At 40.8% G+C, this 13,601-nt stretch overlaps 1 protein-coding gene and 1 long non-coding RNA gene across 2 annotated transcripts in view; both read left to right on the top strand.

Moving 5' to 3' along the window:
- The first annotated feature begins 1,129 nt into the window (after positions 1 to 1,129).
- On the top strand, positions 1,130 to 3,333 carry LOC135540007 (uncharacterized). Its single transcript, XR_010455701.1, has 2 exons — positions 1,130 to 1,398; positions 1,668 to 3,333. It is a non-coding gene; the product is annotated as an uncharacterized LOC135540007 (long non-coding RNA).
- Positions 3,334 to 3,812: 479 nt separating this feature from the next.
- The window catches only part of LOC135539999 (paxillin-like), a 31,305-nt gene continuing 21,516 nt past the window's right edge, over positions 3,813 to 13,601 (top strand). The window contains exon 1 of the mRNA XM_064966290.1: positions 3,813 to 3,945. Within this exon, the coding sequence (XP_064822362.1) occupies positions 3,933 to 3,945 (13 nt within the window). The 5' untranslated portion in view covers positions 3,813 to 3,932. The remainder of the gene's footprint in view (positions 3,946 to 13,601) is intronic.

Here is a 13,601-nt window from a genome sequence, read left to right as displayed (position 1 = left end):
TAGATTCGGTGGATAAAGTTGTGTGTCAACTGTAGGGGTTCGCATGTTGCTGGGGATCGGAAGTGTCCAGTGCGAGAGAGGCAGGCTGAGGTGGTTAGAGCCAGAGTAGTGCAGAGGCAGTGAAGAAAGTAGAAGAGAATGGGTTAAGGGTGCGGGATCCAGTAGTAAATCTGTGTCAACATGGAGGGATATGCCAACAAGTGATATATGCTCCAGTAAGGTTGTCTTCTTGGCGTCCATAGCAACGGTTATCAACAGTACAGCAGAAATGGAACGTAAATCCCAGAATAGACTGTTGGTAGCAGCAGAGAACTATTTGGGGATACGAGATTTGACTTCAGAAGCGTTACAGAGTGTATTGAGTGGTGGTGTCCCGTCCTCCCTGGCCGTTGGCATGGTGCAGGAATAGTGGGGTTTTAATGAGTGTTGGGTGTAGTGCACAGGAGGTTGGTGGCACCTTAATTGAGGATAGGACGGGCTCGTGGTAATGGCTGGAGCGGAATCAGTGGAATGGTATCAAATACATCAAACAGCCATTAGTATTAGCCGTCCTCCCCTCAACAGCCTCCAGAAGTATAGGGTTCGTTTTCACTTTGTATCACAAAGTATACAGGATTTATATTATATGACTATATAGATTACTGCACCTGTACATAGCCCACCTATAATTTAGCCCAAACAACTACCTCTTTCCCTACTGTATTTATTTTATTTATTTTGCTCCTTTGCACCCCATTATTTTTATTTCTACTTTGCACATTTTTCCACTGCAAATCTACCATTCCAGTGTTTTACTTGCTATATTATATTTACTTTGCCACCATGGCTTTTTTTTGTTGCCTTTATCCTCCCTTATCTCACCTCATTTGCTCACATCGTATATAGACTTGTTTATACTGTATTATTGACTGTATGTTTGTTTTACTCCATGTGTAACTCTGTGTTGTTGTATGTGTCGAACTGCTTTGCTTTATCTTGGCCAGGTCGCAATTGTAAATGAGAACTTGTTCTCAACTTGCCTACCTGGTTAAATAAAGGTGAAAAAAATAACAAATATTATAGTCCAGTTGGGGGCGGTAACGCAACATATTGGATGCCAGCCGCCGTTAAACTCCGAAGAAGAAGAAGACTACGAAGATCACGTTGCATTGGTAAGATATTATGCCGCTTTCCAAAAAAACTGGGAACGAGGTCAACTCATGACTTAAGTGACCGTTCAAATAGTTTTTTTCGTTCCAAGTTGTTTTGAACCCACAGAAGTCGAAGATTTCCGAGTTCCCAGTAGTTTTTAACGCGGCATTTAAAAAAACAAGTTTGGACATGGCATAAAAACACGAGCTCAAGGATCGAACAGGGCTGGAGGCGAGACTTTCAATTTGAGTTTTCAGCAGCGGTTAAGTAAGTGCAAGCTAGCATCTTTAGCTAACTAGCTGTCAAGCTAGCTAGATAACCTAAACTGACATTGTTGTTAGCTAGATGTTATTTGCATAGGTTGTCCAGTATTCTTCAGAACCTTCAGTCTATATGAAGAACCCTTAGCTGGCTAGTAGTAGTCTGTTTGACATCCTATACTTAACTCTTATAACACAGGTGAATATTTCAACCCTGTAAGAGGATAATCATTTATGCTACTGCCTTCATATAGCAAACTCTCCTGTCCTCCACAGTCAAGATGCCAGTCATTTGTTGCAGCTGTGCTGAGAAGAGTGCAGTGCTGAAACGTCCAAAGCCGGCCCATTCCTTGTGCAAAGAGTCCCTCTTCTGGGCCTTTGAGGAGGAGGTGCATCAGACAATAATATCAGTGTAGCTCTTCAAAGATGGAGAGGCTGTGGGCATTGGTGCCTCTGGCGGGAAGGATTTCACTGGGCTGGCCACCTCAGTAAACAATGGACCTGATCGGACAGCTCAGAGCTTCTGCTCTTTTCTGTCCATAAAAAAAACAAATGGGTTGGTGGAAGAGGCACACCTCATGAAGGTCCTAAATGAGCGCTATAACTATGGCCTGAAACTAATGCTGCTCTCAGTGGACGAGGGCATGACAGGTAACCGTGATGACTCCATGGAGACTGAAGAGAACCAGCAGTAGTATGAACTACCTCTGAAGATTGTGTCCTATGAGGAGCTGTATGGCTGGACCATGGATGCCATGGTGAAGCAGATCGGACTGAAGAACAATTGCTCTTTCTGTGGAGTGTTCCCGAAGACAGGCTCTGGACAGGGGAGCCATGATGCTGAAGGTGGATAAAGATATGTGCAGGTAATATATGAGACAAATGTATTCGTTGAGCAGGCTTATTTTATCTATCTTATTTCAGATGTGTAGCCTAGTTTAAACGGTCCTTAAACAGTCCTGTGGCTACATCTACAGCCAGGCGCTGTGTAAGTCCTGTGTTCTGCTGGAGGGCCTGAACCGTGACCTGCCTAGACTAGGAATCGGCAAGCACCACCGCCTCCACAGGAAGATCCTCTCACAGCAGCCTCTGACCCAGGCACAGGAGATGAACTCAAGGCTGTGGACTTCTGAGAGGCGTATAGGCAGAACGTCTCAGGATCACCTCCACTGTCTGTGAAGTTACACCTTGAAATGAGTAACCGAAGATGCCTCAAAACCAGATGTGGAGTTGTTTTTAAGTTTTAGCTTGGAATTGCCAGTCAGTTGCCTCTAACAGAAAAGTAGCCAGCATTTCCCCTTTTCAGCCACTGAACAATGGGGAAGTGGTAATGATTAAAAAGGTCCTCCTTGCAGTTGCTGGAATCTAAATTCAATTCACATTTGGCTATATGGTCAGTTAATTATGAAACCTCTGACAGCTGATGAGTGAAATACAAGTATTTTGTGCGGTATCTGTATAATAAAGCTATTCTACATTTGCATGGCCTCTTCTGATTTTAGTATGAACAATTCCTCAAGAGAATTCTTACAAGTACTTACACATTAGGATTACTGATAGGTGAGAATTGTCTGTTAATTGAATAATTAGAATATTCCGCCCTGAAACATATAATTGTATGGAATTGATTAGCATGTATAAAATCATAATCAAGAAATGTGTTGTCCTAGTCAGAATTAGGGTAAAACAATATGTCTTTATGGTATTTTAAACACAGACTGTCTGAGCTTGGTGCCGACCTGACTAGAGATTTGGGAGAGAACGGGTAGGACAAGGACAAGGTCACTATCTCTGTCGGCTGGGTAGTGAGACAGACAGTGTGTGCGTAGCAGGACATGCGTGTGCGTCTTTGTGTGTATGTGTGGGCTTGAGAAGTCAGTATAAAATGAATTTTGTTTTGTATTCTTGAACGTTCCCGTGAATAAACATTTTTTACTATTTAGCTGGGCCTCCGTCTGCTTGATTCGACCAGGATCTTACAAATTCTGGTTTGCAGACTGAGAGTAACATAATTAAATTGGGTGATGTACCTGGAGAACATAATTATCTTATCAATTACATTTTTCACAAATTGGTAAAATGCCCAAGCTGAAACATTTTTTTAGGTATAAAAATAATTTTCGTTATTGAGGTGGTATTGACCTACGCTGGCTTGTAACTAATAAAACAAATGGGTAGATGTAGCTGCTGTAAATTGTGTAAAAATGTTTCTTCATCAATCGCGGTTACACTGTTTTCATATAACAATGTGTATTTTAGGCAGCCTGTCCACTGAGGTTTAAGTACGAGCCTGTCTGATATACAGTAGTATGGTACTTTGTATAAATTTAGTTCACTCGCTAGAGGCCGCCCTTTATCAAAGTTATTTAAACAACCCGGGGTCTCTTCATGTCGGCGTATATAGATGCGCGTGCTCGTCGCTGTGTGGTCATGTATTGTACTTCCCAACCAACTTCAGCACAGTGAGTAAACTAATTGAGATTTTGAGAGGAAATCACGGACGTCGACATTTTTTAAACTGGTGAAGCCAATTCTGGAAGTATGGACGATTTAGGTAAGTTCACACCATGTCATTTTCTAATCTCAGCCTTTTTCTATTTAGTATAGCGGTAAGTATGGGTGGAGAGAAAACAATGTATTTCGAGGCGCCGGAGATTTCAAGGTCTTGGGATAATCGACGGCCTGGGATTTTTGTAAATATCTGAAGCCAACAGGGAGAGTTGGTTTAAAGTTTAAACTACGTACAAAAGTTTCGAATTAAACATTGTTTATCTTTCGGATTTCCCGCATTCGAACTGAATAATAACAAGTAATCTCGTCAGCTTTAAAAATAAAAAAAACAAGAATTTATGCAAACATTTTAGCAAAAGTTCGTCTGATGGTGTCAACATTGTTTGTATAAAAACGAGAATCCACCCATATTGATTGACTTTACCATCGTAGGCGTAAGAGTTATGGGCGTATTTTATTATTATTATTCTTTTTTTTACTACAACAACTCGGTCCTATTGCAGTTGGTACAGATGCTTGAAGTTGGCCAAAGTAACACGGAGCAAGTTTGTAACGTTATAGCCTTTTATGTTCAGTGTTATCCAAACGTTCCATATGGCGACCCAATCTCAATATAAGAAAAACATGTGAAATGTCTTAAATAGTGTATGTCTGCCGCTTGAATTTTAATCAAGCCCAATGTCACTTATTGTATGGCAAATATGGTTGTGCCTTTTCCACAGGCACCCTGCTCAAATTAGATTTACTAACTTTTAATGGCAACATTCATGGCATATGAGTGAAACTAAATATTTATTATTATATAGTGGTTGGATCCCTACTTGTATTTGGTTGTCTCTGACTTTATTTCTAGTGGTAGTTCTGTGCTGATAGCAGGCCCGAGTGTCTTCTGTTTTATATATGGGTCTCATGTCCAAGGCTGAAACTGTCCAAGGCTGAAACTGTCCAAGGCTGAAACTGCCCAAGGCTGAAACTGCCCAAGGCTGAAACTGCCCAAGGCTGAAACTGCCCAAGGCTGAAACTGCCCAAGGCTGAAACTGCCCAAGGCTGAAACTGCCCAAGGCTGAAACTGCCCAAGGCTGAAACTGCCCAAGGCTGGGTCTCATGTCCAGCCCCTGTCCAAGGCTACCCCCTACCATTCTAGGGAGATCATTTTTGTAAGATTCCTCTGTGTCCAATTTTCCGTTAATTAAATTAATTTTATTTATGTTAGCAAAAACCTTCTGAGCACCTCCTTCAGCATATTTTGGTGTTAAGTGAAAATTCCCTTAATGTCAAATAGAACTTCTCTAGAATGTGGTTACAATGTTCTCATTGTTAAATGTTAATTTGTGGAATTTCTTTCGCTCTGAATGCATTTGAGCCAATCAATGTGTTGTGACAAGATAGGGGTGGTATACAGAAGATAGCCCTACTTGGTAAAAGACCAGATCAATATTATGGCAATAACAGCTCAAATAGGGAAAGAGAAATGACAGTCCATCATTACTTTAAGACATGAAGGTCAGTCAAGAACTTTGAACGTTTCTCCAAGTGCAGTAGCAAGAAGAACAATATAAATGAACATGTACACTGTAATCATGTATGTCAAATATGTAAGTTGAAAGCACCGTTAAAAGCATTGTGCATGTGTCCCCCAAACTTTACCAACAAAAATAGAGCTGTGAATGGATCAGTGGTTCACCAATCAGATCCTTGATGGGCTTGGCCAAGTTCTCATCAAGGCAAAGGGTGGCTTTTTTGAAGAAACTCAAATCTGAAATATATTTTGATTTCTTTAAGACTTTTTTTGGTTACTACTTTATTCTATATATGTTATTTCATAGTTTTGATGTTTTCGCTATTCTACAGTGTAGAAAATAGTCCAAATAAAGAAAAAAAAACTGAATGAGTAGGTGTATCAACTTTTGACTGGTACTGTATATATATTTTTAATTGTTTTAATTTCTTTTTCATATTTTCAATCATTTTTAATAATCTCCTGATTTCATCGCTTTGGGTTGTGTTGGAAAGGGAAGGGTTAAAACTGGATAGGTTTTTCTCTTCAATCTGGATTTTCTTTTGGTGGTGTCTGGGTAGAAAAGTCTAGCTATCTCAGCCAGCCATTGGCTAGGCCTTCAGAAGCTGGACAGAAGGCCTATGCCGTTCAGCTATTAGTGCAGAATTTTGGAGTGACAGTGGAATGAACCAATCACATTTTGACTTGCAATGGGTGGCCATAAAAAAAATTGAATGGAAAAAAAGTGAGGTGTCTAGGCCAGAGTTTCTAAACCCAGAGGTGAAACATAGCCAGACTTCCGGGAACATTTGCGAAACAGACCAAGCAGACTACGCCAGGGGTTTAAGAAGTGAAATTCTTCCTTAGTTTTCTCTAAATCTAAAGGTACAACCTAGATTTGAGCCAATATCGGGTTTGCAGTTGACATACGACGCCTCCTGCTGGCCATGTTGGAAGACCATTGCATTAATTATTCCGACAACAGCCAAGTTGCATCCCCAAACTGCATGATAACAGTGCCTAAAACTAATAGATTCATCACCCTGGTGATTGTATGTGGATTGTTTAGCTGCTCTAACAAGGCAGGAAAGACAACGGGGAAAAAAACATGTGTACAATCATGAAACACCATTGATGGCAGCTATGAGATGACTCAAGAACTGTTAGAAAAGAAAAAATCCTTTTTGCCCATCAAGACCTGAGCCCAATATTTGCGAGCGAGATGGCTTGTAGTTAAGCTATTGGCATGTGTCGAGTGAGTCAAGTTTTGTGGAAGCATTTTTTTCACCATAAAAAGGCACATTTTATAACAAATAACTACATGCCTCTATTATTAGCATTTACAGACTAACATAAGACTAGTATTCCTAATGTTTAGAGTAGATTGGATATTGATAATTTAGACTTTTAATACGTGCATAGTGGCACAGGCTTATAGGCTATATCAGACGTTTCTTTACTTGTATTGGGAAAAATATGGCATTTGAAGCAGCTGTACTACACTTTGACTGGAGACATTAGCCAAATCTTTTATAATACGATGGTAGCCTAGGCCTACTCTACTGACAACAATCAATAAAAAAATACCTTGTCTTGAATGCAACCATGTAATCTAGAATATGATGTTAATTTGAAAAAAGTTGGATCCTTTCTAGCCATGACCATGAAAAGGAAAGACTCAAATTGTACAATATGATGTCCATATAGCCTGGAGGACATTATCCCAAAAATGTGTGGTTACTATATTCATTTGATAATAACCAACTGCTATTTTGTTTGTTTTTTCACATTGTTTGTAACTCGTTTTGTACATATGTCTCTTATGACTGAAAAGAGCTGCTGGACATTAGAACAGCTATTACTCACCTTGAACTGGACAAAAATTATTTAATGAGTCCGATGCAAAGAATATACTGCTTTGTCAAGACATGGCCCAAATCCCCATCATCAACGTGAAGAAAAGGGGGGGGAGGGCAGAGTGCCTTGTAAGAATTTGCCGACGAGTAGGTAAACGACCACTACCCTCCGTATTATTGGCCAACGTGCAATCATTGGAAAACAAACTGGACGATCTACAATTTAAGACTATCCTACCAACTGGACATTAAAAACTGTAATATCTTATGTTTCACCTAGACATAGCTGAATAACGACACAGACTATATAGAGCTGGCTTCTCCATGAATCGGCAGGACAAGGCAGCTACGTCTGATAATACATTTACATTTAAGTCATTTAGCAGACGCTCTTATCCAGAGCGACTTACAAATTGGTGAATTCACCTTCTGACATCAGTGGAACAGCCACTTTACAATAGTACGAGGGGTGGGGGTGTGTGTCTATTTGTCAATAACTGCTGGTGCGCAATGTCTAATATTAAAGTCTTGAGGTATTGCTCGCCTGAGGTAGAATACCTCATGATATGCTGTAGACCACACAATCTACTAAGATGGTTCCCATTTATATTATTCGTAGCTGTCTAAACACCACCACAAATCGATGATGGCACAAAGACTGCACTCAACGAGCTGTATAAAGCCATATGCAAACCAGAAAATGCTTATTTCTAGTTCCTTGGTGTCCAGATCACCAACGAACTATAATGGTCCAAACACACCAAGACAGGTGTGAAGAGGGCATGACAACACCTTTTCCCCCTAGGGAGACTAAAAATATTTGGCATGGGTCCTCAGATCCTCAAATTTCTACAGCTGCACCATCGAGAGCATCCTGACTGGTTGCATCACGGCCTGGTATGCCAATTGCTCGACATCAGACCGTAAGGCACTACAGAGGGTAGTGCATACGGACCAGTACATCACTGGGGCAAAGCTTCCTGACATCCAGGACCTATATAATAGGTGGTGTCAGAGGAAGGCCCAAAAATTTGTCCGACTCCAATCACCCAAGTCATAGACAGTTCTCTCTGCTACTGCACGGCAAGCTGTACTGGAGCGCCAAGTCTAGGACCAAAAAGGCTCCTTAACAGCTTCTACCCCCAAGACTGCTGAACAATTGATCAAATTATATTTTTTTAACTTTTTTTGTGTATTTAGTAAATATTTTCTCAACTTTATTTATTGAACTGCATTGTTTACACCTGTTGTATTCGGGCATGTAACAATTTGATTTGATGATTTGTTGAACTTTATTGATAAGAGGAGATAAAATGTATGGACATTACAGCATAGGACAAAGGTCTCAATGGGAGAGGATGCTGTGTTGATTATTGGTTGTTCCAGCCCAATATATTTCATCTTTGTGACTTAAACACCAAAATTAGTTCAACAATACAATTAAGGTTGGTATAGGTGACCTAAAGAAGTGCTATTCTAACATCAGGTATGCTTTTCATTTGTTTATGTACTACAGTAGGTTCACCAGCTGATCTCTGTCAAGACACCCATGTCGACTGGATTCCCACTGTGAAGATGATCTGGAAAAGGACAAAGTAGAAACTGCAGCAGCAGGCCTTTTCCATCTTGTCCTTTTCCAGATATGAAAGAAGGCATCCTTCAGTAATACAAGATACAGTGCATTCGGAAAGTATTCAGACCACTTGACTTTTTACACATTTTGTTACGTTAAACATTATTCGAAAATGTATTAAATTGTCCCCCCCCTCATCAATCTACACACAATACCCCATAATGACAAAGCAAAAACAGGTTTAGACATTTTTGCAAATTTATTTAAAAAATGAAGCAGCAATTACAGCCTCAACAGCCTCAAATTAAGCAGCAATTACAGCCTCAACTCTTTCATTTGACCTTTATTTAACTAGGCAAGTCAGTTAAGAACAAATTCTTATTTTCTATGACTGCCTAGGAACAGTGGGTTAACTGCCTTGTTCAGGGGCAGAACAACAGATTTTTACCTTGTCAGCTCGGGATTTGAACTTACAACCTTTTGGTTACTAGTCCAACGGTCTAACCACTAGGCTACCTGCTGCCCCAATCTTTTTGGGTATGACACTTCAAGCTTGACACACCTGTATTTGGAGTTTTCCCCATTCTTCTCTGAAGATCCTCTCAAGCTCATGTTGGATGGGGAGTGTGGGTGCACAGCTATTTTTGGGTCTCCAGAGATGTTCGAGCTGGTTCAAGTCCTGGCTCTGGCTGGGCCACTCAAGGACATTCGGAGACTTGTCCCAAAGCCACTCCTGCGTTGTGTTGGCTGTTTGCTTAGGGTCATTGTCCTGTTGGAAGGTGAACCTTCACCCCAGTCTGAGGTCCTGAGCACTCTGGAGCAGGTTTTCATCAAGGATCTCTCTGTACTTTGCTCCATTCATCTTTCCCTGGATGCTAACTTGTCTTCCAGTCCCTGCCGCTGAAAAACTTCCTCACAGCATAATGCTGCCACCACCATGCTTCACCATAGGGATAGTGCCAGGTTTCTTCCAGATGTGACACTTGGCATTCAGGACAAAAAGTTCAATCTTGGTTTCATCAGACCAGAGAGTCTTGTTTCTCATGGTCTGCCAAAAGGCCCCCAAAGGAGTCTCAAACTTGTAGCGGGCTGTCATGTGCCTTTTACTGAGGAGTGGCCATCGGTTTCTTGATCACCTCCCTGACCAAGGCCCTTCTCCCCTGATTGCTCAGTTTGGTTGTGTGGCCAGCTCTAGGAAGAGTCTTGGTGGTTCCAAACTTATTCCATTTAAGATTGAATAAGGCCAATGTGTTCTTGGGGACTTTAATGCGGCAGAGGATTTTTGGTACCCTTCCCCAGATCTGTGCCTCGACACAATCCTGTCTTGGAGAGCTACAGACAATTATTTGACCTCATGGCTTGGTTTTTTGCTCTGACATGCACTGTCAACTGTGGGACCTAATATATAAACAGGTGTGTGCCTTTCCAAAACATGTCCAATCAATTGAATTTACCACAAATGAACTCCAGGTATCAATGGATAACAGGATGTACCTGAGATCAATTTCGAGTCTCATAGCAAAGGTTTTGAATACTTATGTAAATGTATTTAAGTTGTAAACTGTTTTTGTTTTGTCATTATGGGGTATTGTGTGTAGATTGAGGATGAAAAAAAAATGTAATCGATTTTAGAATAAGGCTGTAACGTAACAATGTGGAGAAGGTCTGAATACTTAGTGAATGCACTGTATGCTGTGGACCATCTATGATTCTGTTGTGTCATTTGAGTAAAGAGCACCTTCACCTTGTCGTCGTGTCAAAGGTGCCCCCTTAAGCTACAGTACCAGTCAAAAGTCCAGTCAAAAGTTTGGACATGCCTACTCATTCAAGGGTTTTTCTTTATTTTTTACTATTTTCTACATTGTAGAATAATAGTGAATACATAAACTATGAAATAACACATGGAATCATGTAGTAACCAAAAAAGTGTTATATTTTGATTTGTTTATTTGAGATTCTTCAAAGTAGCCACCCTTTGCCTTGGACAGCTTTGCACGCTTTTGGCATTCTTTCCACCAGCTTCATGAGGTAGCCACCTGGAGTGCATTTCAATTAACAGGTGTGCCTTGTTAAAAGTTAATTTGTGGAATTTCTTTCCTTTATGCGTTTGAGACAATCAGTTGTGTTGTGACAAGGTAGGGATGGTATACAGAAGACATCCCTATTTGGTAAAAGACCAAGTCCCTATTATGGCAAGAACAGCTCAAATAAGCAAAGCGAAACAACTGTCCATTACTTTAAGGCATGAAGATCAGTCAATCCAGAACATTTCAAGACCTTTGAACGTTTCTTCAAGTGCAGTCACAGTCACCAAGTGCTATGATGAAACTGGCTCCCATGAGGACCGCCACAGGAAAGGAAGACCCAGCGTTACCTCTGCTGCAGAGGATAAGTTAATTAATTACCAGCCTCAAATTGCAGCCCAAAAAAATGCTTCAGAGTTCAACAGACATCTCAACATATATTGTTCAGAGGAGACTGCGTGAATCAGACCTTCATTGTCAAATTGCTGCAAAGAAACGACTAGTAAATAAAACCTATAGGAAGAAGAGACTTGCTTGGGCCAAAAAACACAAGCGATGGACATTAGACCGGTGGAAATCTGTCCTTTGGTCTGATGACTCCAAATTTGAGATGTTTGGTTCCAACTGCCATGTCTTTATGAGATGCAGAGTAGGTGAACGGATGATCTCTGCATGTGTGGTTCCCGCCATGAAGTATGGAGGTGTGGCGGTGCTTTGCTGGTGACACTCAGTGTTTTTATATAGAATTCAAGGCATACTTAACGAGCATGGCTACCACAGCATTCTGCAGCGATACACCAACCCAATCTGGTTTGTGCTTTGTGGGACTATAATTTGTTTTTCAACAGGACAATGACCCAACACACCTCCAGGTGTCATTGAAAATAAGATTTAACTGACTTGCCTATGTAAATAAATGTCAAGTAAAATGTGTGGGTGTACTGATTTGTACATGTATGATACTAGTTTGTCTTGAATAATAGTTAACAAGTTTCAACACTTAACTTCAAAGAAGTTACTCCATAGTGCGTGATCACACAGTTGTATGATCAGATTGGGTTGGTGTATCGCTGCAGAATGCTGTGGTGTCATTGCTGCCACCCCCGTGCTTCACAGTAGGGATGGTGTTCTTCTGCTTGCAAGCCTCCCCCTTTTTCCTCCAAACATAACAAAGGTCATTATGGCCAAACGGATCTATATTTGTTTTATCAGACCAGAGGACATTTCTCCAAAAAGTACGATCTTTGTCCCCATGTGTAGTTGCAAACTGTAGTCTGGCTTTTTTTATGGAGGTTTTGGAGCAGTGTCTTCTTTGCCGAGCGGCCTTTCAGGTTTTGTCGACATAGGACTCATTTTACTGTGGATATAGATACTTTTGTACCTGTTTCCTCTAGGTCCTTTGCTGCTGTTCTGGGATTGATTTGCACTTTTCGCACCAAAGTACGTTCATCACTAGGAGACAGAAAGCGTCTCCTTCCTGAGCGGTATGATGGCTGTGTGGTTCCATGGTGTTTATACTTGCATACTATTGTTTGTACAGATGAACATGGTACCTTCAGGCGTTTTGAAATTGCTCCCAAGGATGAACCAGACTTGTGGAGGTCTACAAATGTATTTCTGTGGTCTTGGCTGATTTCTTTTGATTTTCCCATGATGTCAAGCAAAGAGGCACAGAGTTTGAAGGTAGGCCTTACAGGTACACCTCCAATTGACTCAAATTATGTCAATTATCCTATCAGAAGCTTCTAAAGCCATGACATCATTTTCTGGCATTTTCCAAGCTGTTTGAAGGCACGGTCAACTTAGTGTATGTAAATGTCTGACCCACTGGAATTGTGATACCGTGAAACAATCTGTCTGTAAACAATTGTTGGAAAAATTACTTGTCACGCACAAAGTAATGTCCGAAACAACTTGCGAAAACTATAGTTTGTTAACAAGAAATTTGTGGAGTGGTTGAAAAACGAGTTTTAAATTACTCCAACCTAAGTGTATGTAAACTTCCGACTTCAACTGTATATATATACTACCTCAAATGTTCCTGCACATTGGCTAGACGGGCTATCTGCATTGTGTCCCGCCACCCGCCAACCCCTCTTTACGCTACTGCTACTCTCTGTTCATCATATATGCATAGTCTCTTTAACCATATCTACATGTACATACTACCTCAATCAGCCTGACTAACCATGTCTGTATGCAGCCTTGCTACTTTTATAGCCTCACTACTGTATATAACCTGTCTTTTTACTGTTTTATTTCTTTACCTACCTATTGTTCACCTAATTCCTTTTTTGCACTATTGGTTTGAGCCTGTAAGTAAGCATTTCACTGTAAGGTCTGTTGTATTCGGCACAAGTGAACAACTTTGATTTGATCTACTTGGCGAGCAGACTTCTGTTCAGTTAGCAATAGCGCACTTGATTATTAACCAATTTTGTTCAAACAGTGAATCAGGTGTGTTAGTGCTGGGCTGGAACATAAACCTGCACACCCAGCAGGGTTGGCCTGCTCCAGTTGTAATAGGTTCATACATTGTGTGACTTTTAAACTTTATTTTAGTTAACATTTTGCTAACCTTGTTACACATCCATGGTATACGAGGATGTACCCTTATTCTATGGGACCTCTTCATCTGCACACCGGGTATCACAGCTCTCTGTATCTGAGGACAGAAAATAATTGGTGTGTCTGTGTGCTGCAGCCCGAAGCACGGCTGCTTTTTGATTTTCATCAAAAAGCATTGCG

This window comes from Oncorhynchus masou, chromosome 1, assembly GCF_036934945.1.
Source record: "Oncorhynchus masou masou isolate Uvic2021 chromosome 1, UVic_Omas_1.1, whole genome shotgun sequence".
Lineage (NCBI taxonomy): Eukaryota > Metazoa > Chordata > Actinopteri > Salmoniformes > Salmonidae > Oncorhynchus > Oncorhynchus masou.
The sequence above is the reverse complement of the archived record's forward strand: the minus strand, read 5'-3'. Positions and strand labels throughout refer to the sequence as shown.